At 45.4% G+C, this 21,007-nt stretch overlaps 1 protein-coding gene across 1 annotated transcript in view; it reads left to right on the forward strand.

Moving 5' to 3' along the window:
* Positions 1 to 21,007, forward strand: part of LOC138262453 (protein adenylyltransferase SelO-like) — a gene marked incomplete at its 5' end in the record, with an annotated part of 306,692 nt that overhangs the window by 216,913 nt on the left and 68,772 nt on the right. The window contains 3 exons of the mRNA XM_069212347.1: positions 17,786 to 17,830; positions 17,915 to 17,996; positions 18,107 to 18,199. Of these exons, the coding sequence (XP_069068448.1) occupies positions 17,786 to 17,830; positions 17,915 to 17,996; positions 18,107 to 18,199 (220 nt within the window). The remainder of the gene's footprint in view (positions 1 to 17,785; positions 17,831 to 17,914; positions 17,997 to 18,106; positions 18,200 to 21,007) is intronic.

Raw genomic sequence — 21,007 nt, forward strand, 5'->3', positions numbered from 1 at the left:
TTCCCGCCGAAAGAACGCCAACAAGCCTTGCTAGCTGCAAATCGTGCGGTTAGCGTTTTTGGACGCTGCTGTGGCCCTGGAGGGACCAGGAGGTCGCAAATTGGACCACGAGAGAGAGGGGACGTCGAGCAAGACAAGGAGCCCTCTCAGCAGCAGGTAGCACCCGGAGAAGTGCCAGAAACAGGCACTACGAGGATGCGTGAAACGGTGCTCACCCGAAGTCGCACAAAGAAGTCCCACGTCGCCGGAGAACAACTTAGGAGGTCGTGCAATGCAGGTTAGAGTGCCGTGGACCCAGGCTGGACTGTGCACAAAGGATTTCCGCCGGAAGTGCACGGAGGCCGGAGTAGCTGCAAAAGTCGCGGTTCCCAGCAATGCAGTCTAGCGAGGTGAGGCAAGGACTTACCTCCACCAAACTTGGACTGAAGGGTCACTGGACTGTGTGGGCCACTTGGACAGAGTTGCTGGATTCGAGGGACCTCGCTCGTTGTGCTGAGAGGAGACCCAAGGGACCGGTAATGCAGCTTTTTGGTGCCTGCGGTTGCAGGGGAAAGATTCCGTCGACCCACGGGAGATTTCTTCGGAGCTTCTAGTGCAGAGAGGAGGCAGACTACCCCCACAGCATGCACCACCAGGAAAACAGTCGAGAAGGCGGCAGGATCAGCGTTACAGAGTTGCAGTAGTCGTCTTTGCTACTATGTTGCAGGTTTGCAGGCTTCCAGCACGGTCAGCAGTCGATTCCTTGGCAGAAGGTGAAGAGAGAGATGCAGAGGAACTCGGCTGAGCTCTTGCATTCGTTATCTAAAGTTTCCCCAGAGACAGAGACCCTAAATAGCCAGAAAAGAGGGTTTGGCTACCTAGGAGAGAGGATAGGCTAGCAACACCTGAAGGAGCCTATCAGAAGGAGTCTCTGATGTCACCTGGTGGCACTGGCCACTCAGAGCAGTCCAGTGTGCCAGCAGCACCTCTGTTTCCAAGACGGCAGAGGTCTGGAGCACACTGGAGGAGCTCTGGACACCTCCCAGGGGAGGTGCAGGTCAGGGGAGTGGTCACTCCCCTTTCCTTTGTCCAGTTTCGCGCCAGAGCAGGGCTAAGGGGTCCCCTTAACCGGTGTAGACTGGCTTATGCAGAATTGGGCACATCTGTGCCCAACAAAGCATTTCCAGAGGCTGGGGGAGGCTACTCCTCCCCTGCCGTCACACCATTTTCCAAAGGGAGAGGGTGTAACACCCTCTCTCAGAGGAAGTTCTTTGTTCTGCCATCCTGGGCCAGGCCTGGCTGGACCCCAGGAGGGCAGATGCCTGTCTGAGGGGTTGGCAGCAGCAGCAGCTGCAGTGAAACCCCAGGAAGGGCAGTTTGGCAGTACCAGGGTCTGTGCTACAGACCACTGGGATCATGGGATTGTGCCAACTATGCCAGGATGGTGTAGAGGGGGCAATTCCATGATCATAGACATGTTACATGGGCATATTCAGAGTTACCATTGTGAAGCTACATATAGGTAGTGACCTATATGTAGTACACACGTGTAATGGTGTCCCCGCACTCACAAAGTTCAGGGAATTGGCTCTGAACAATGTGGGGGCACCTTGGCTAGTGCCAGGGTGCCCTCACACTAAGTAACTTTGCACCTAACCTTTACCAGGTAAAGGTTAGACATATAGGTGACTTATAAGTTACTTAAGTGCAGTGTAAAATGGCTGTGAAATAACGTGGACGTTATTTCACTCAGGCTGCAGTGGCAGGCCTGTGTAAGAATTGTCAGAGCTCCCTATGGGTGGCAAAAGAAATGCTGCAGCCCATAGGGATCTCCTGGAACCCCAATACCCTGGGTACCTCAGTACCATATACTAGGGAATTATAAGGGTGTTCCAGTAAGCCAATGTAAATTGGTAAAATTAGTCACTAGCCTGTTAGTGACAATTTGGAAAGAAATGAGAGAGCATAACCACTGAGGTTCTGATTAGCAGAGCCTCAGTGAGACAGTTAGTCACTACACAGGTAACACATTCAGGCACACTTATGAGCACTGGGGCCCTGGTGAACAGGGTCCCAGTGACACATACAACTAAAACAACATATATACAGTGAAAAATGGGGGTAACATGCCAGGCAAGATGGTACTTTCCTACACAACCCCCCCCCCCCCCAAACGAAGGACAATAAGACTAGCCATGACCTGATGAGTCTTCATTGTCTAAGTGGAAATATCTGGAGAGTCCATCTGCTTTGGAGTGGCTACTCCCAGGTCTATGTTCCACTGTATAGTCCATTCCCTGTAGGGATATGGACCACCTCAACAATTTTGGATTTTCACCTTTCATTTGTTTTAGCCAAAATAGAGGTTTGTGGTCTGTCTGAACAATGAAGTGAGTGCCAAACAGGTATGGCCTCAACTTCTTCAGAGCCCAGACCACAGCAAAGGCCTCCCTCTCAATGGCAGACCAACGCTTTTCTCTAGGGGTCAACCTCCTACTAATAAAAGCAACAGGTTGATCCTGGCCCTCAGAATTAAGTTGTGATAGGACTGCCCCTACTCCTAATTCAGATGCATCAGTTTGGACATAGAATTTTTTAGAGTAACAAGGGCTTTTCAGGACAGGTGCAGAGCACATGGCCTGCTTCAGCTCCTCAAAAGCTTTCTGACAGTTTGCTGTCCATAATACCTTTTTAGGCATTTTTTTGGAAGTGAGGTCATTAAGAGGGGCTGCAATGGAGCCATAGTTCTTAATGAACCTCCTGTAATACCCAGTGAGGCCTAGGAAGGCTCTCACCTGAGTCTGAGTGGTAGGGGGAACCCAATCAATAATTGTTTGGATTTTCCCCTGTAGTGGTGCAATCTGTTCCCCACCAACAAGGTGTCCCAGATAAACCACCTTACCCTGCCCTATCTGGCACTTTGAAGCCTTGATAGTGAGGCCTGCCTTTTGCAGGGCCTCCAAAACTTTCCATAGGTGGACCAGGTGATCATCCCAGCTGGAGCTAAAGACAGCTATATCGTCCAAATATGCTGCACTGAAAGCTTCCAGCCCTTGCAGGACTGTGTTCACCAACCTCTGAAAAGTGGCAGGTGCATTTTTCAAACCAAAAGGCATTACAGTAAACTGGTAATGTCCTCCAATGGTTGAAAATGCAGTCTTAGGTTTAGCATCTTCTGACAATTTGATCTGCCAATACCCTGCAGTCAAGTCAAAAGTGCTTAGATACTTGGTAGATGCCAGTGTATCTATGAGCTCATCTGCCCTGGGTATAGGGTGAGCATCAGTTTTGGTTACCAAGTTGAGACCTCTATAGTCTACACAAAACCGCATTTCCTTCTTTCCATCTTTGGAATGGGGTTTTGGTACCAGTACCACAGGAGAAGCCCATGGACTGTCAGAGTGCTCAACCACTCCTAGTTCTAACATTTTCTGGACCTCTTGCTTTATGCAGTCCCTGACATGGTCAGGCTGCCTATAGATTTTACTTTTGACAGGCAAGCTGTCTCCAGTATCTATAGTGTGCTCACACCAAGAAGTGGTACCTGGCACAGTAGAGAAGAGTTCAGAGAATTGATCTAGGAGATTTATGCAATTGTCTTTCTGCTCAGCAGTAAGACAATCAGCCAAAACTACACCTTCCACCAGAGCATCTTGTTCTGTGGAAGAGAAGAAATCAGGTAGAGGATCACTGTCTTCTTCCTGTCCCTCATCTGTTGCCATGAGCAGGGTGAGATCAGCCCTGTCATAGTAGGGTTTCAGGCGGTTGACATGGAGCACCCTAAGGGGACTCCTGGCAGTGCCTAAGTCAACTAAATAGGTGACTTCTCCCTTCTTTTCAACAATTGTGTGGGGTCCACTCCATTTATCTTGGAGTGCTCTTGGGGCCACAGGCTCCAAGACCCACACTTTCTGCCCTGGTTGGTACTGAACCAAAACAGCCTTCTGATCATGCCATTGCTTCTGGAGCTCTTGGCTGGCCTGAAGGTTTTTACTGGCCTTTTTCATGTACTCAGCCATCCTTGATCTGAGGCCAAGTACATAATCCACAATATCCTGCTTGGGAGCTTTTAAAGGTTGTTCCCAACCCTCCTTTACAAGTGTGAGTGGACCCCTAACAGGGTGTCCAAAAAGAAGTTCAAAGGGGCTGAAGCCCACTCCTTTCTGGGGTACCTCCCTGTAGGCAAAAAGGAGGCATGGTAGGAGGATATCCCATCTCCTGCGGAGTTTTTCTGGGAGACCCATAATCATGCCTTTGAGAGTTTTATTAAATCTCTCCACCAGTCCATTTGTTTGTGGATGATAGGGTGTAGTGAACTTGTAAGTTACACCACACTCCTTCCACATGGCCTTTAAGTATGCAGACATGAAATTGCTTCCCCTGTCTGATACTACTTCCTTTGGGAAGCCCACCCTGGAAAATATTCCCAGGAGGGCCTTTGCCACTGCAGGAGCTGTAGTGGTCCTTAAAGGAATAGCTTCAGGGTATCTTGTGGCATGGTCCACTACCACCAAGATGAATCTATTGCCTGAAGCAGTAGGAGGGTCAAGGGGGCCAACTATGTCAACCCCTACCCTTTCAAAGGGAACCCCAACCACAGGCAGTGGAATAAGGGGTGCCTTTGGAGTTCCACCTGTCTTGCCACTGGCTTGACAGGTTTCACAGGACTTACAAAATTCTTTTGTGTCCTCAGACATCCTAGGCCAATGAAACAATGGAACCAGTCTGTCCCAAGTTTTCATTTGACCCAGGTGCCCAGCTAGGGGAATGTCGTGGGCAAGAGTTAGGAGGAACTTTCTGTACTCCTGAGGAATCACTAATCTCCTGGCAGCTCCAGGTTTAGGATCCCTATGCTCAGTGTACAAGAGGTTGTCCTCCCAGTAAACTCTATGAGAGTCACTGACATCCCCATTAGCCTGTTTGACAGCTTGCTGTCTGAGACCCTCTAATGTGGGACAGGTTTGCTGTGCCACACTCAGCTCCTCCCTGGCAGGCCCCCCTTCACCCAAAAGCTCAGCAGTGTCTGCTTGAAGCTCCTCTGGTGTAGGTTCTGCACAGGGAGGGAATTCTTCTTCCTCAGAAGTAGAATCCACTGTAGAGGGAGGGATTGTAGGAAGTGGTTTGCTTCTACTAGCCCTAGCTTTAGGGAGCACTTGGTCCATTGTTCCAGGATCCAAGCTTCCCTGTCCTTTTTGCTTTTTGGCCTGAGCCCTTGTCAAAGCAAAAATATGCCCTGGGATGCCCAGCATTGCTGCATGGGCCTCCAACTCCACATCTGACCAAGCTGATGTCTCCAAATCCTTTCCTAGTAGACAGTCTACAGGTACATCTGTGGCTACCACAACTTTCTTTGGACCAGTAACCCCCCCCCCAGTTGAGATTAACAACAGCCATGGGGTGGCTAAGTGTGTTGTTGTGAGCATCGGTTACTTGGTACTGGTGACCAAGTAGGTGTTGTTCAGGGTGGACCAGTTTCTCTATGACCATAGTCACACTGGCACCAGTGTCCCTGTAGGCCTGAACCTCAACACCATTTATTAGGGGTATCTGCTTGTACTCATCCATATTAAGGGGACAAGCAACTAAGGTGGCTAAATCAATAGCCCCCTCAGAGACTAACACAGCCTCTGTGGCCTCCCTAACAAGGCCAACCCCAACTAAGTTACCAATAGTGAGCCCAGCTACTCCCTTGGATTGGCTATTAGTAGGTTTGCTCCCACCACCACTGCTATTAGTAGGGACACTAGGGGTAGCAGTAGGGGTTGTAGTGGTAGGAGCATTGGTGCTTTTCTTTGGACAACTGGGATCTGTTGTCCAATGGCCTTTTATCTTACATAAATAGCACCATGGTTTCTTTTCCTTGTTCTGATTAAAAGAGGATTTGGGCCCACCACCCCCACCATAGTGTTTTTGTGGGCCTGATGAAGACTCATTTTTAGATTTGTCCCCACCCTTGTCAGAAGACTTACCATCCTTCTTTTTGTTGCCATCTTTGTCACCCCCTGTATGAACTTTTCTGTTCACCCTTGTTCTGACCCATTTGTCTGCCTTCTTTCCCAATTCTTGGGGAGAGGTCAGATCAGAGTCCACCAAGTACTGGTGCAACAAATCAGACACACAATTATTAAGAATATGCTCTCTCAGGATCAAGTTATACAGGCTGTCATAATCAGTAACTTTACTGCCATGTAACCACCCCTCCAAGGCCTTCACTGAATGGTCAATGAAATCAACCCAGTCTTGTGAAGACTCCTTTTTGGTCTCTCTGAACTTTATCCTGTATTGTTCAGTGGTTAAGCCATAAACATCCAGGAGTGCATTCTTAAGAACTTGGAAATTATTAGCATCATTTTCTTTCACAGTAAGGAGCCTATCCCTACCTTTTCCACTAAATGATAGCCATAGGATAGCAGCCCACTGCCTTTGAGGGACATCCTGTACAACACAGGCCCTCTCAAGTGCAGCAAACCACTTGTTAATGTCATCCCCCTCCTTATAAGGGGGAACTATCTTATGCAGATTCCTGGAATCATGCTATTTTGCAGGATGACTATGGGGAATACTGCTGCTGCCACCATGGGTTTCTAAACCCAACTTCTGTCTTTCCTTCTCTAGTTCAAAAGACTGTCTATCCAAATCCAGCTGTTGCTTTTTAAGCTTCAGTCTGGTTTGTTCCACCCTCAACTTATTGAGTTCCCTCTCTAACATTCTGTCATCAGGGTTGGTGGGAGGGACATTCCTAGATACAGAGGTATGATGGGATTGAACAGAAGGAGACCTGTCCCTTACAGAAGCCACCCTAACAGCTTGGCTAACAGAAACATCACTACCAGTATGGTGAGAATAAATGCTTTTGCTATGATGTGAGACAACACTATTTGTATGGTGTGGCTCATCATCATTACCAACTATGCTAGACTGTCTAGTAATGGGCAGGCTAGGAAGTTTCTTTCCAGAATCTTTTCCTGGGGGAGTCCCTGGATCAGATTGAGAACCATTAGCTACTTTTTCAACAGATGGGGCACTTTTAGCCTTATCCTGTTCTCTAAGCATGTTAATTAACAGTTCTAAGGAAGGATTCTTCCCTACACTCAAACCTCTCTCTATGCAGAGACTCCTTGCTCCTTTCCAGCTAAGGTGATCATATGCAAGTTTGGACAGATCAACATTTTGGCTTGTGCCAGACATTTTTAGAGAGAGTTAAAGTGATAGAAAAAGAGAAAAAAGTTTTCTGAACTTTTTAGAAAGACAGAAAAAAACTTTTTAAACTTTTAAGAACTTTTTGAAAGTTTAGAAGTACTTTTCAGCACTTAGAAAAGAGTGAAAAGAGGAAATGCAAAACTTTTTGGCTATGTGTATATACACTGACCTTGTTTTGTATATTTTTCTCTTATGAAAAGTACAATGACAAGAGTGGTAAGTAGTCTCAAAGCACTTATCCCACCGCTGCACAACCAATGTAGGAGGCTGGACTGGCTTGTAGTGAGTACCTAGGGGTACTTGCACCTTGCACCAGGCCCAGTTATCCCTTATTAGTGTATAGGGTGTCTAGCAGCTTAGGCTGATAGATAATGGTAGCTTAGCAGAGCAGCTTAGGCTGAACTAGGAGACGGGTGAAGCTACTACAGTACCACTTAGTGTCATATGCACAATATCATAAGAAAACACAATACACAGTTATACTAAAAATAAAGGTACTTTATTTTTATGACAATATGCCAAAGTATCTTAGAGTGTACCCTCAGTGAGAGGATAGGAAATATACACAAGATATATATACACAATAGCAAAAATAAGCAGTATAGTCTTAGAAAACAGTGCAAACAATGTATAGTTACAATAGGATGCAATGGGGAAACATAGGGATAGGGGCAACACAAACCATATACTCCAAAAGTGGAATGCGAACCACGAATGGACCCCAAACCTATGTGACCTTGTAGAGGGTCGCTGGGACTATTAGAAAATAGTGAGAGTTAGAAAAATAACCCTCCCCAAGACCCTGAAAAGTGAGTGCAAAGTGCACTAAAGTTCCCCTAAGGACAAAGAAGTTGTGTTAGAGGAATAATGCAGGAAAGACACAAACCGACAATGCAACAACTGTGGATTTCCGAACAAGGGGACCAAGTCCAAAAGTCACAAGCAAGTCGGAGATGGGCAGATGCCCAGGAAATGCCAGCTGCGGGTGCAAAGAAGCTTCTACTGGACAGAAGAAGCTGAGGTTTCTGCAGGAACGAAAAGGGCTAGAGACTTCCCCTTTGGTGGAAGGATCCCTCTCGCCGTGGAGAGTCGTGCAGAATTGTTTTCCCGCCGAAAGAACGCCAACAAGCCTTGCTAGCTGCAAATCGTGCGGTTAGCGTTTTTGGACGCTGCTGTGGCCCTGGAGGGACCAGGAGGTCGCAAATTGGACCACGAGAGAGAGGGGACGTCGAGCAAGACAAGGAGCCCTCTCAGCAGCAGGTAGCACCCGGAGAAGTGCCAGAAACAGGCACTACGAAGATGCGTGAAACGGTGCGAGGTGAGGCAAGGACTTATCTCCACCAAACTTGGACTGAAGGGTCACTGGACTGTGGGGGCCACTTGGACAGAGTTACTGGATTCGAGGGACCTCGCTCGTCGTGCTGAGAGGAGACCCAAGGGACCGGTAATGCAGCTTTTTGGTGCCTGCGGTTGCAGGGGGAAGATTCCGTCGACCCACGGGAGATTTCTTCGGAGCTTCTAGTGCAGAGGAGGCAGACTACCCCCACAGCATGCACCACCAGGAAAACAGTCGAGAAGGCGGCAGGATCAGCGTTACAGAGTTGCAGTAGTCGTCTTTGCTACTATGTTGCAGGTTTGCAGGCTTCCGGCGCGGTCAGCAGTCGATTCCTTGGCAGAAGGTGAAGAGAGAGATGCAGAGGAACTCGGCTGAGCTCTTGCATTCGTTATCTAAAGTTTCCCCAGAGACAGAGACCCTAAATAGCCAGAAAAGAGGGTTTGGCTACCTAGGAGAGAGGATAGGCTAGCAACACCTGAAGGAGCCTATCAGAAGGAGTCTCTGACGTCACCTGGTGGCACTGGCCACTCAGAGCAGTCCAGTGTGCCAGCAGCACCTCTGTTTCCAAGATGGCAGAGGTCTGGAGCACACTGGAGGAGCCCAGGGGAGGTGCAGGTCAGGGGAGTGGTCACTCCCCTTTCCTTTGTCCAGTTTCGCGCCAGAGCAGGGCTAAGGGGTCCCCTGAACCGGTGTAGACTGGCTTATGCAGAATTGGGCACATCTGTGCCCAACAAAGCATTTCCAGAGGCTGGGGGAGGCTACTCCTCCCCTGCCTTCACACCATTTTCCAAAGGGAGAGGGTGTAACACCCTCTCTCAGAGGAAGTTCTTTGTTCTGCCATCCTGGGCCAGGCCTGGCTGGACCCCAGGAGGGCAGATGCCTGTCTGAGGGGTTGGCAGCAGCAGCAGCTGCAGTGAAACCCCAGGAAGGGCAGTTTGGCAGTACCAGGGTCTATGCTACAGACACTGGGATCATGGGATTGTGCCAACTATGCCAGGATGGTATAGAGGGGGCAATTCCATGATCATAGACATGTTACATGGCCATATTCGGAGTTACCATTGTGAAGCTACATATAGGTAGTGACCTATATGTAGTAGACGCGTGTAATGGTGTCCCCGCACTCACAAAGTTCAGGGAATTGGCTCTGAACAATGTGGGGGCACCTTGGCTAGTGCCAGGGTGCCCTCACACTAAGTAACTTTGCACCTAACCTTTACCAGGTAAAGGTTAGACATATAGGTGACTTATAAGTTACTTAAGTGCAGTGTAAAATGGCTGTGAAATAACGTGGACGTTATTTCACTCAGGCTGCAGTGGCAGGCCTGTGTAAGAATTGTCAGAGCTCCCTATGGGTGGCAAAAGAAATGCTGCAGCCCATAGGGATCTCCTGGAACCCCAATACCCTGGGTACCTCAGTACCATATACTAGGGAATTATAAGGGTGTTCCAGTAAGCCAATGTAAATTGGTAAAATTGGTCACTAGCCTGTTAGTGACAATTTGGAAAGAAATGAGAGAGCATAACCACTGAGGTTCTGGTTAGCAGAGCCTCAGTGAGACAGTTAGGCACCACACAGGGAACACATACATATAGGCCACAAACTTATGAGCACTGGGGTCCTGACTAGCAGGGTCCCAGTGACACATAACAAACATACTGAAAACATAGGGTTTTCACTATGAGCACTGGGCCCTGGCTAGCAGGATCCCAGTGAGACAGTGAAAACACCCTGACATACACTCTCAAACAGGCCAAAAGTGGGGGTAACAAGGCTAGAAAGAGGCTACTTTCTCACACTCATAGCTGTATCAGTGACGTCTGCTACATCTACACTCCCTAAAAAATATAAACCACCTGACGAGGACCCTCCTCCAGATTCAGTTATTGCAGCAGCAGCAAGAAAGTCTCACACTGTCGCTCCTTCTTTGTCCATTCCACCACATAAAGAGAGCAAACAAATAGATGCTCTGAGAAAAATGATGTGTGGCACATCTGCAGCTACTATGAAAGTAGCTAGTGCTTCTGCTTTGTTGGAAAGATATGATAGGTCCCTGTGGGATTTGTTACACAGATTTACAGAGAAATGTCCAAAAGAGGACAGACAAGATTTCCAAGAGATCTTAAACAGAGGTGGCCTGGTATCAAACTAGATAGTAAGTGCAACAGGTGATACATAGGATCTCGCTGCTCATGGATATTGGCATGAAATCTGTGCATATCGATCATCTTGGCTCTGTCTGACTGGACTTAAGCCAAAGGCTCAACATCAAATTTTAAATTTACTGTTTTCAGGGAAAACTCTCTTTGGTTCTCATGCAGAAGATGAGATGTTCAGAATGAAAATAGAGATTGACACTTTGAAGGCTGTTGGTCTAGAGAAACAAAAAGAATATCATAGGAGCTACAGGCCCTGTGATAGGATTTTTTTCTCTCAGAGGGTTCAAGCCCCTCACTGGGCTCAGAAACAACACCAGCAGCAGTCAAGATAACACTACCACCCTTGAAAACCATTAAGAGGTAGAGGAACACAACATCAGTCTGCATCCACAAGAAAACCTCTTGCGAACCAATGAGCCGTCACTTACCCCTTCTCTTTTTCCCACTCCAGTACGGGGGAAGTATTACCAAACATGTCGAAGAGCGGCACTTAGTATCAACAGACAACTTGGCCTTGAATATTGTTTAGAATGGGTAGTCTGTTGAATTCAGGTCCCATCCTCCTTCAGTTCTACTAATTCAATCACCAGGTTTTCAGAAAGACCTACTCCAAAAAGAAGTCAACACTATTGCAGAAGCTGTGGACGAGGCACCTCATCACAGGAGAGGACTGGAGATTTATTCCAGATACTTTTTGGTGCAAAACAAAGGACGAAAACAACAATTCAGACCCATTCTAGGTCTGCGAGTACTAAACAACTACATGAGTGTGTGTCTGAAGATGCTAACCAATCTGGGTCCGCACGTAAACCTCAAAGTCTACAACATGCCCAGTCCAAAAGATACAAATCCTGGGAGCTGCGCTGGATAGGCAATCTGCATAAGTGTGTCCTTCGGAGGAGAGGTAATTATTAATCAGTCTGAAGTGTCACAATCTCTTACATACTCACCATCCAACAGCCAGACAGATTGCATCCTTACTAGGTTTAATGACATCTTGCATCTGTAGGGAAGTGCCCTTTTTTGGATGGTCACCCCCCACGTTTTTCTTTAGATTCTGTTGTTTATGACTCTGAAAGTGCACTAGAGCCTGCTAACCAGGCTGCAGTGTCAGTGCTCTCTCCCTAAATTGGAATTTGTTGAATTGGTATACCCAGTTGGCAAAGAATTTACCCCCCCTTATAATTCCCTAGTATATGGTACCTCTGGTACCCAGGGCATGGGTATTAAAGGGGTCTACAGGACCTCAAGCATTGTTTGTGCCATCCTGAGTGACCCAAGTAAACTACTGACAGCACAGCCGCCATTGCAAACTGTAGGAGCAATGTAAAATGCTCAAACTCGACTGTGCCCACACCATGTGTGGCACAGCCAAAGCACTATCTTTAATGTAAGTCAGTCATTCCTAAGGAAGGCCTCCTAAGCCCAGAAGGCAGGGTGCATTATATAAAAGTTGTGGACAGGTAAGTGCAAGTTTATATGGCCCTATAGTATATTAAAGGCTACTTTAAGTGAAAGGCGGTCCATAGGATACCATGGGTTGGCACACGGGCGAACACGAAGTCACCAGCTCCATTATGGTGCCCTTGAAATGGGTCATGTTTGGTATCAAACAACGTGCCTCATCACCCCTGACATGAATCTCGGGTTGAAGGTGCTGTGGCATGCACACAGGTGGCGACCTTAGAGGCTGCCCACCTAGTTGCCACAGCTTTCCTGTCTATGGCTGTCAAGTCGCAGCTGCTGCTGCCAAGACAGGAATCTGACCCCCTGGGCAGAAGAGTAAACACACCTGGGACAGAACATAGGCCTGAATGTAACGGAGGCCACAAATCCCTACCTCCCAGGAAGGCTAGTAAAGTGGCACATCAATGTGGTGAGACTTCAAAGGGCACACCACCTCTGATATACAAGCAGGCTGTCCCCCAGTGAAGGACAAATCCACCCCGCTACCCCCAGACACATTTGCACCTGGGCAGGTGGGAGACTTAGTCAGGGGCGTTCACCACCAGAAAGCTAGCCACACCTCTAGGATGGGCAACCTAATCTGTGCAGCCATAGACGGCCTCTGCCATTTTGAAAAGTGACAAAATAGAGGGTTCTGGGTAAAAAAGGCACCATAACCCACCGGATGGGTCACCTGAGGCTATTAGCCCATTGACTACTTGCACCCCCACACCTAAAGCCACTAAATCTAGGATTTAAGGGACACCCCTGGCACCAGAACCTCAGCTCTGCAACAACTTGTGAAGAAAGAACAGAAGCAGACCCTCATCAACGACAACAGAAGTCTGCACAAACCAAAGGCGTTATGCCTTGAACCTTTGGCACCCTTTCTGGAACTGCATTACTGCAACTCGTCCTGGATTAAAGTTCTATTCCCCCTGCAAGAGGGAACCCTTTGTGGGCCAAAGGTGTGAACAGACTCCCCTGGATTAGTGGCACTAGCCCCCTGCACACCACAGGTAAAAAGCACTTACAGGAACTGAAGAAGTGCTGGCTATCTGGCTTTTCCGAGGGACCGCCCAAAGGCAGGTAGTCCTGTGTGTTGTGGAAAGTGTAGCCCCGCTCTCCACCAAGTTACAGCCGGCTGCCGTTTTCCCCAGTACCTTCGGAAGGGTAGATAGCTTCTCCTGGACATTACCACTGTTGTGGGTCCATTTGTAGTTTCCTGCCTGAGCACTGTGATAGCTTAGCTTAGGCTTGCGGCCTGTGCCCCTTTGTCCAGATTACATGCTCTATAGTCATTTATTCCTTTTAGTGCAGCTTCTTTTAGTGGCAATGTTTTTACTTTCATAATCAGTTGCTATTTTGCGAGAGCACCACTATCAGTGTTATAGGTAACATACTTAGCATCCTGTTTTTTTTCCCACTGGTTCACAAGAACAGAATGTGAGACACAAAGGGTAATATCTTGTATTGCCGCCACAAGACTACGTAAGCAGGCCAGAGTTTAGGTACACACCCGTGTCATACTTCTGTGCTAGAACATACACGTCTCCTATAAAATCATAGGACAAAAGGCATTAGAGAGGGTTCCAGCCAGGATTTTTCCATCCGTACTTCATGCTGGTTTGCGGACAACCTCAGCCTTCGTGTCTCTGCGGAGCCTGATCTGGAGACTGAAGACCTGATCTTGTACCATGGTAACAGGGTGGATTATGCTTTTCAAGGACTCTGTACACAGATTTGGCTTACATTGCCATGCTCTCTCTTAGAGGCAAGAGATTCGTTTTTTGGTAGGAGTTGTAAATTCATGTCATTGCAACATGTTGGGGTTGTTCATATTTATATCTCTGATTTTCACAATCCTAATTTTGTTATTCCTCATTATCCTAATCATTGCAGCTCATGCATTTTATCATAGATTGCAGTCTTTTCAATAAATGTATTGAAAGCTATCTTGCATCTCTTTTCTTGCCTATGTGTGTATAAGAGACTTGTATTTGGAGAGAAAAGGTTAAGGCTTGTTTACCACGATTTCCCTGGGGGGTGTCAGAGTTCTATCTGCAAGGCTGCCACAAATTACCTTTACCGTTTGGGTTTGGGTGAGATGCTGTTAGAGAGCCAAGAGGGCTGGGCTGACAATTGCCAAACGGTGTAGGAGTGACTCAGTCGCCTACAAGCAGAGGTGCGGCCGCCCCAAATTCAGCAGTCTCGTTGTAATCCGAGAGTCCTTATGACATGGCGCCACCAACAATGGTGTAGGCACTATTTTTACTAATAACAGTGGCCATCCATCCTCCAGAGGTTCAGAATATTCAGGCAGATTCAATCAGGTGTTCCAGGAAAATCAAGGTGATGTTCTAAACAATGAAGTCTTACAAAACATTTTCCTAGACTGGAGCTATCCACAAATAGATTTTTTTTAGACGTAAGCAGCAGAAATTGCCGAGACTGCACACCCAGATTCTTCCAACCAGGGTTGAAAAGGAATGCCCTTTTGATAAATTGGTCAGGGAAATTTCTCCACTCATTTCCCCAGTTCCTCTCATAACAACAGTAATCATCAAACTCTACAGGTCCAAGACCAAGATGATAATGATAGCACATGAATGGCCTTGTCAATGGTGGTTTACGGACCTTCTTCACCTATCAGAACTACCACACAAGAGATTGCCATGCAGACAGGATCTCCTGTACAAGTTTGGAGGGCAGATACGATACTCCAACCTTCTACCACTGAACGTGGCAGCCTGGCTCCTGAATTCCTCGAATATGTTCATTTAGGCCTGCCACGAGACTGCACGGGCAGTTTAAGAGAGGCTAAAAGACCTTCCACAAGAAAAGCATATGCCTTTAGGTTGAAAGCTGTTTTACTTATGGTGCATTCAAAACAGAAACAATCCAAACGTGTGTCAAGAAGAAGTGGTAATACCACATCTTCTTCATTTAGCAAAGTCTGGGTTATAGTTTTCTTCTACGAAAAGGAGGATAGTCATAGGAATCAGCACTCACAGTAAATCACCAAGTAGGAGTATGACACATAAAATATACACGGTGCTCTCGACAGGAGGATCCCCCCCACACGTCCCAGGTTTCTGAATAGAAACAAAGTAACAACAAACAGATGTCAAGGCACTTGTGAATTGAAAGCTCAGTGTTCATATGTTTTCGTCCCGGTGTCTTGTTCACGATAATCAAACATAAATCCGACCAGGATAAAAGGCAAAGTTGTCAATTTATTCTTGAAGTACAATGTCCTTTACAACAACAGCCAACACGTGTTTCGTCCTGTGAGAGAGTTGCTCCCAGAGACTACATCAGGGCTTTATACCAAATAAGCAAGGAGAGCGAGAGCGGTTTCATAAACGTTTTAATCCCTCTCCTGATAGTCGGACATTAATTTGATCTGGGGTTTGACTGCAGGTTTCATCTGTCGTGGCTGTGGATTTTGTGAATAAAAATAGTTTCACGTAGTCTTCCTACCGCACCAAAAGGAAACCTCCCTGTCTTCATCACATACGTGACTGAATACTGGACTTTTCAATGCGTCGCATCTCTTCTTTTCACCCAAATCATAGAGTTGACTCTATGATTCAGACCCGAAAGCAGATACTCAAGTAAGACTACTTTCAGGAAACTTGTTGGATGATTGTTATGGCTGTTTTTATGTGGGATGGGCTTGCTGGTCAATTAATTGTTTATGACTATTGATGAGGATCCCCTGGAAGAGAATGAAAAGTTGCTTACTCGTAATCTTAGTTTTCTTCCAGGGGGAGCCTCATCAAAGTCATAAGCAACCCTCCCACTGCTCCGGACGGAATTACTACAGCTCTCAACATTTATTTCACCCAAGATTCCTAATATCCGTAAAAATGACCTGACCTAAATGTCATCTGTGAGGCATGGTGTGTTACACTATATATGGTGTACTGTGAGGTTCTTAAAGGCATAGTGCTAATTTTCTATACTATTCTTTGAATGGCTAACAGTGTCTCATATTCTCTTTCCTTTTCTTTTTGAAAAAGGTTTCCTATAGTAATTATTTTATAATTACATATTTCTATGTAATTGGATTCTTTTAAAAATGAAAACTTAGCGTAATCTGGCCATTTTTAGGCTGCAGATAGGTATATTTAAAGTACTGCATGCAAGGTTTATTACATATACATAAAACAATTTAAGTATGCTCTGGGATCCCTACATGTGGGGGCAGGACTAATAAGTACTTATGACTTTGATGAGGATTCCCCTGGAAGAGAACTAGGATTACAGGTAAGGAACTTTTCTTTCCTCAACCATCACACCACTAAACATTGTGTCTCATAACATAATAATTGCACCTCTGTACATCACACACAACATGGAACACTTCCCATGTAAGCTCAAAGCAAAGACCACAAACACACTTCCTACCACATACCCACACAGTGTAGCCTCTACTTGTGTGGACAAGGGCTTCAGTGCCCACGTAGGGTAATAAGCACAAAGGAAATACCACAATACAATAAAATACAGTCTCTACTGCCCATGTAATGAATGGGAGGTTGAGTATGGAAATTTTCTCGGATAGCTAATTTAGGGTGAAAGTGTAATTCTAAGAATGGGCATGCATGTGATAAAAACATCCGACATTTGTTAATGAGCTCCCATAAGTGATATGGGTGTTGGACGTGAGTCTTCTTACTTAAGAATTCCCCATCACCATTCCCACTTACACCATGATAGCAAATGCATAACAAAGCTGCGTCAGTGTCTTGCAGCATTTGAGGTCTGGCCTTTGAGAGTCTCGCCAGACTTGTTTTCTCAAAAAAGTAATACATGGTCTGTTTAGTTGTCATTCCCATTCATTTCAGCTCCACACAGCATGGGGCAATGGGCCAGCCCACTTTAGCCACTGGCTCCCCTCAATTTTAGTTATTGCACAAAGCTTGTGCACGTTGCTCACTTCTGTCTAAAAACATTTCCTTTCTCTTCAGTTACAACGCTGTTTCATGGTATGTTTTTGTATTTATTTGCTGTAGTAAATGTAAATACCTGGCATTTATTTTGCCTTTAGTTTGGGTGCGAAGTTAAATGGTGATTTTTTTTGTATCTCCTTCTAACGTTGCAGTTATAAAATGACTGACATTATAACGTTGTAGCTGCCTGGGATTTGGTTAGGTCGTGATTTTTCCTCTCTGCTTTACAAATAACAATGACATGCATGGTCTAAGAGGCTTGTTTAAAAAGAGGAAAAAATCACAAGTAAAAGAGCCACAACAGTGAAGTGTTTACATTTAGAACTTGTATAGCATGGATATAGTGGCCATGTTTAGGTGACGGCACGTTTTATTTTTCTCTTTAAAATTTGTGCCATTTGCTTGTAATAAAAAGTAATAATCATGCAGCCATTGCAACAGCTTGTCAATGTCAGACCTATTGGCTTTGCCAATGCTTGTTTATGTGCAAAAGGCCATGCTGCAACTGTAGACTCTGCCTGGCCCTCAGCGCTATGCCTCTAGTCTCTAATGGTGAATTCCCGCCAGTGGGTTTGAGTGCATCAGGACACTGGCCAAGGTCATTAAAACCATGGTTTATGTGTGACTCTGGTTCAAAAAATAAGGTTTCTCATAGAAAATGCCAAGGATTTAAATTTACTCAGAGGTTGTTAAATTTCTTTTCTAGGGCATTACAAATCCTTGAAGGATACCCACAGTTATATTACAACAGGTAAATATGTCTTTGAGAAAGAATGTATTTTGGAAATATTTTAATTGCCTTCTGTGATTTATAACTGTTCTTTAAATATCTTAGATTTTATGAACTGTTTAAAGCTAAGTTGGGCATCCTGGGAGAAAGTGAAGACGATAAAACTTTGATTGGAACCTTTTTAAACGTAAGTGCATTACTGTTTCTTCCCTTTCGCAATCCCTATAATTACGCCGTCTGACCTTTTCCTGGAGAGAAACTACTTCACCTGAAGGCATTATGAATTCTTTTCCTTAGCTTGTGGAAGACACAAAGGCAGATTTTACCATGACATTTCGGCAGCTCAGCGAGATTACCCAGGCCCAGCTCGAGGATCTCAACATTTCCCAGGTACTCCCTTCTGACATTTGTGTGTTCAGCCTAACGCAACAAAGGTTTTAATACTGTGCAATATTTCAATTTCCAAGTGCAAGTGCAATATATTAAGGCCATCTGGGGGATTCTCTGTCATACTAAAAGAATATTTCAGGTTTTCTGCGTTCTATGCATTGCTTATATTGGATTTATGTGTTCTTAGCGTTCAAAACACATCGGGCTATTTTTAAAGGGCCACCACCTTTTAGTTACATTTTATGTCCCCTCCTCTAGAAAATCTCGTGTTGCTTTTTCTAACAAGCATTGGGAAAGCCAGTTTGTCCCGCCTACGCAAATTTTTGGGTTTGTAATTTTTTATCAATGTTGTACATCAGCTATTTGTTGTCCAAATAGGAACAAGAAGCCTTGTATAGTTGTGTTGACCCTCTGAAACGTACTGTTGTGTAGGAAACTCTACAGTGACATAATCTGTTTAATACCTGTGGAAATTAAATGATTCCCCGTGTACTATGAAACAAACTGAACACAATTATCCAAGACCATTGTCCTGGAGTAACCCTCAATCAAAATGGATGTTGTGACGTTGTAATGTTGCACGAAATGCGCGTGCCTGGAGATGATGCGGCAGATGGGGTTTAACGGCCTCGCACAATCAGGCATAGCAGATGCTGCCCATTCCAGAGACCTCACTAAAGAATAGGATACCTGGTGTTCGGTGATGTCTGTTGCTTAAAGGGATGTTGTTTCTCAGATTCCAAATGTGATAGTGCAGACTCTACCCCAGTTGATAGAGGTTTCTTATTCACTCTGTAAGTCCTTAGGTTTCATCTTTGATTCTTGCCCCATGTATTAAATCTATATGGAAGGAACTCATCCTTGAAACCAAGCATTTAGGATAGAGGATGTTGCTGAACAGTAGCTGAGAGATTCCTCTCTCTGTCATACCCGACCAGATCACACGTGATAGAACAGCACTAACACATTCTAATATAAACAACTACAAGGAGAGATTATCTTCAGACTATAATCTTCCATAACATTATCCCTTTGCTACCTGAAGTAATATATGTTTTTGTTTAACGAAGCATCTATAAGGATTCTATAAGGATTCTATATATAAGTGTAATCATCTCATCATTAACTGGCACTTTTCCTGTGATGTGCCTATAAGTTATCGGTTGGTCTCCGAAGAAGATTATATGTGATTTCCCAACAAGACAGCTTTTCATGTTCAGTGGGCTTTGGTCTAGGGTGGTCGGGGTGCACAATGTACTAACGTGATCAGTGGCTGACTCTTTTATAATGAGGGGTGCAACAAAGACATCTGTTAGGGATTCATTAATAAGCTACTTTTCATACAGAAATAAAGTGTCTAAGGCAAAGGAAAGAATGCTTGGCAAAGAACTGAAGAGAGTTAGCCTCAGCACCTCTAGCACAATATCAGACAAAACGAGTCCCTGTCGGGCACGAACAGGATATCAGGGCTTACACATATGAACGCTCCTCTAGTATAAGAGAAGTGACTTGTAAAAAACAGTTGCTCTCTCCATCGTTTTTTTTCTTCATTTTCATCCCTTTGGCATGTAACAAGTAGATTTCCTGATTAAAGGCAAGACAGGCTCCCCACCTGTTCAAGTATCAATGAAATATGTATCTCTTCTGTGCTGTGCTGTGTGTCATGTTTGCTAGTGATTTTATCTCTACATCTATACCATGACCATGTTCTAAACCTGTGTATTTCAGTACTGTTCCCGTATACCCAGAGGAGCTTCATCTGCTCAGACCAGCTCCTACTATCAGCCACCCCACCAGAGAAACTGTGACCCCACCGACCCTCACTGCTCCTAAGTCTAGTGCATACAAACTCCAGATCCTCTCAGTACGGACGCTGGATGACAAATTTCAAGCTTCAACCCCTGCAGGTTGCCCTCTTTTAACTAAATACTCCACCTGGCAGTCCCAGTCTTGTAAAACGTAGGTATAGGTATAACCAGCAGCAGTGTATTGCAAGAAGTGTGAGCCTTCAGATGAGGTCCTCTGCTGGTTTGGAGTCAGTCACTGAGGTGTAGTCGGAGTCTGGGCTGCAACTGGAGACACTTGATTTGAATCCAGTGAAACTCTAGTAGGAAAGTCTAACTTGAATTCTAAACACCGTGATCACAGCCTCTCTTTACACCTGTGCCTGGGTCTGTTGCATAAACTAAGACTGGCTTAGCCCTACGAAGTTTGCCGTCACACCCACGGATGTCACAAGTGAACTTAGTACATGCACCAGCAATTGAATGTGATGAGGCAGCATGTTGTTGTAGGCCCCACACAATCCCGTTGAATACATATTTTTTATGTGGTATCTCTGCTTCGTAGGTTACCAGCGGTCTCTAAACAGCGATCCAGGAATGCAGTAGTAATTTCCAAGCCCATTTTCGTTCTTTACAGTTTCATACAATAACTGTACTAAGAATAAGGCTCTATATGCTTAAAAGTGTTTATTTTAACAGTTTCATCCTGTTGCTTAGCACATCTGAAATAAAAACTCCAACTATTAACACACAACGTATGCATGTTGCAAACTGTGAACATTTTGTCCATAGTTAGAATGTCATCTAGCAACCTAACACCCTAAAACTTACTCCTGTGCCCTATACTGTGTGTACTATGAGAGCATGGAGTAGCATGACCTGCATCTAGAGTTTCTTAAGGAGAAACAACGCACTGCATACCTGTTTACAAAAAAATGCTGTAGTTAGCAGATGGTAAAAAGTGTTCCCTCAAAAGGAAAACACACATCAGCATCAACTTCTCTCCTCACGTTCTTGGCTCAGT

This window comes from Pleurodeles waltl, chromosome 10 (assembly GCF_031143425.1).
Source record: "Pleurodeles waltl isolate 20211129_DDA chromosome 10, aPleWal1.hap1.20221129, whole genome shotgun sequence".
Lineage (NCBI taxonomy): Eukaryota > Metazoa > Chordata > Amphibia > Caudata > Salamandridae > Pleurodeles > Pleurodeles waltl.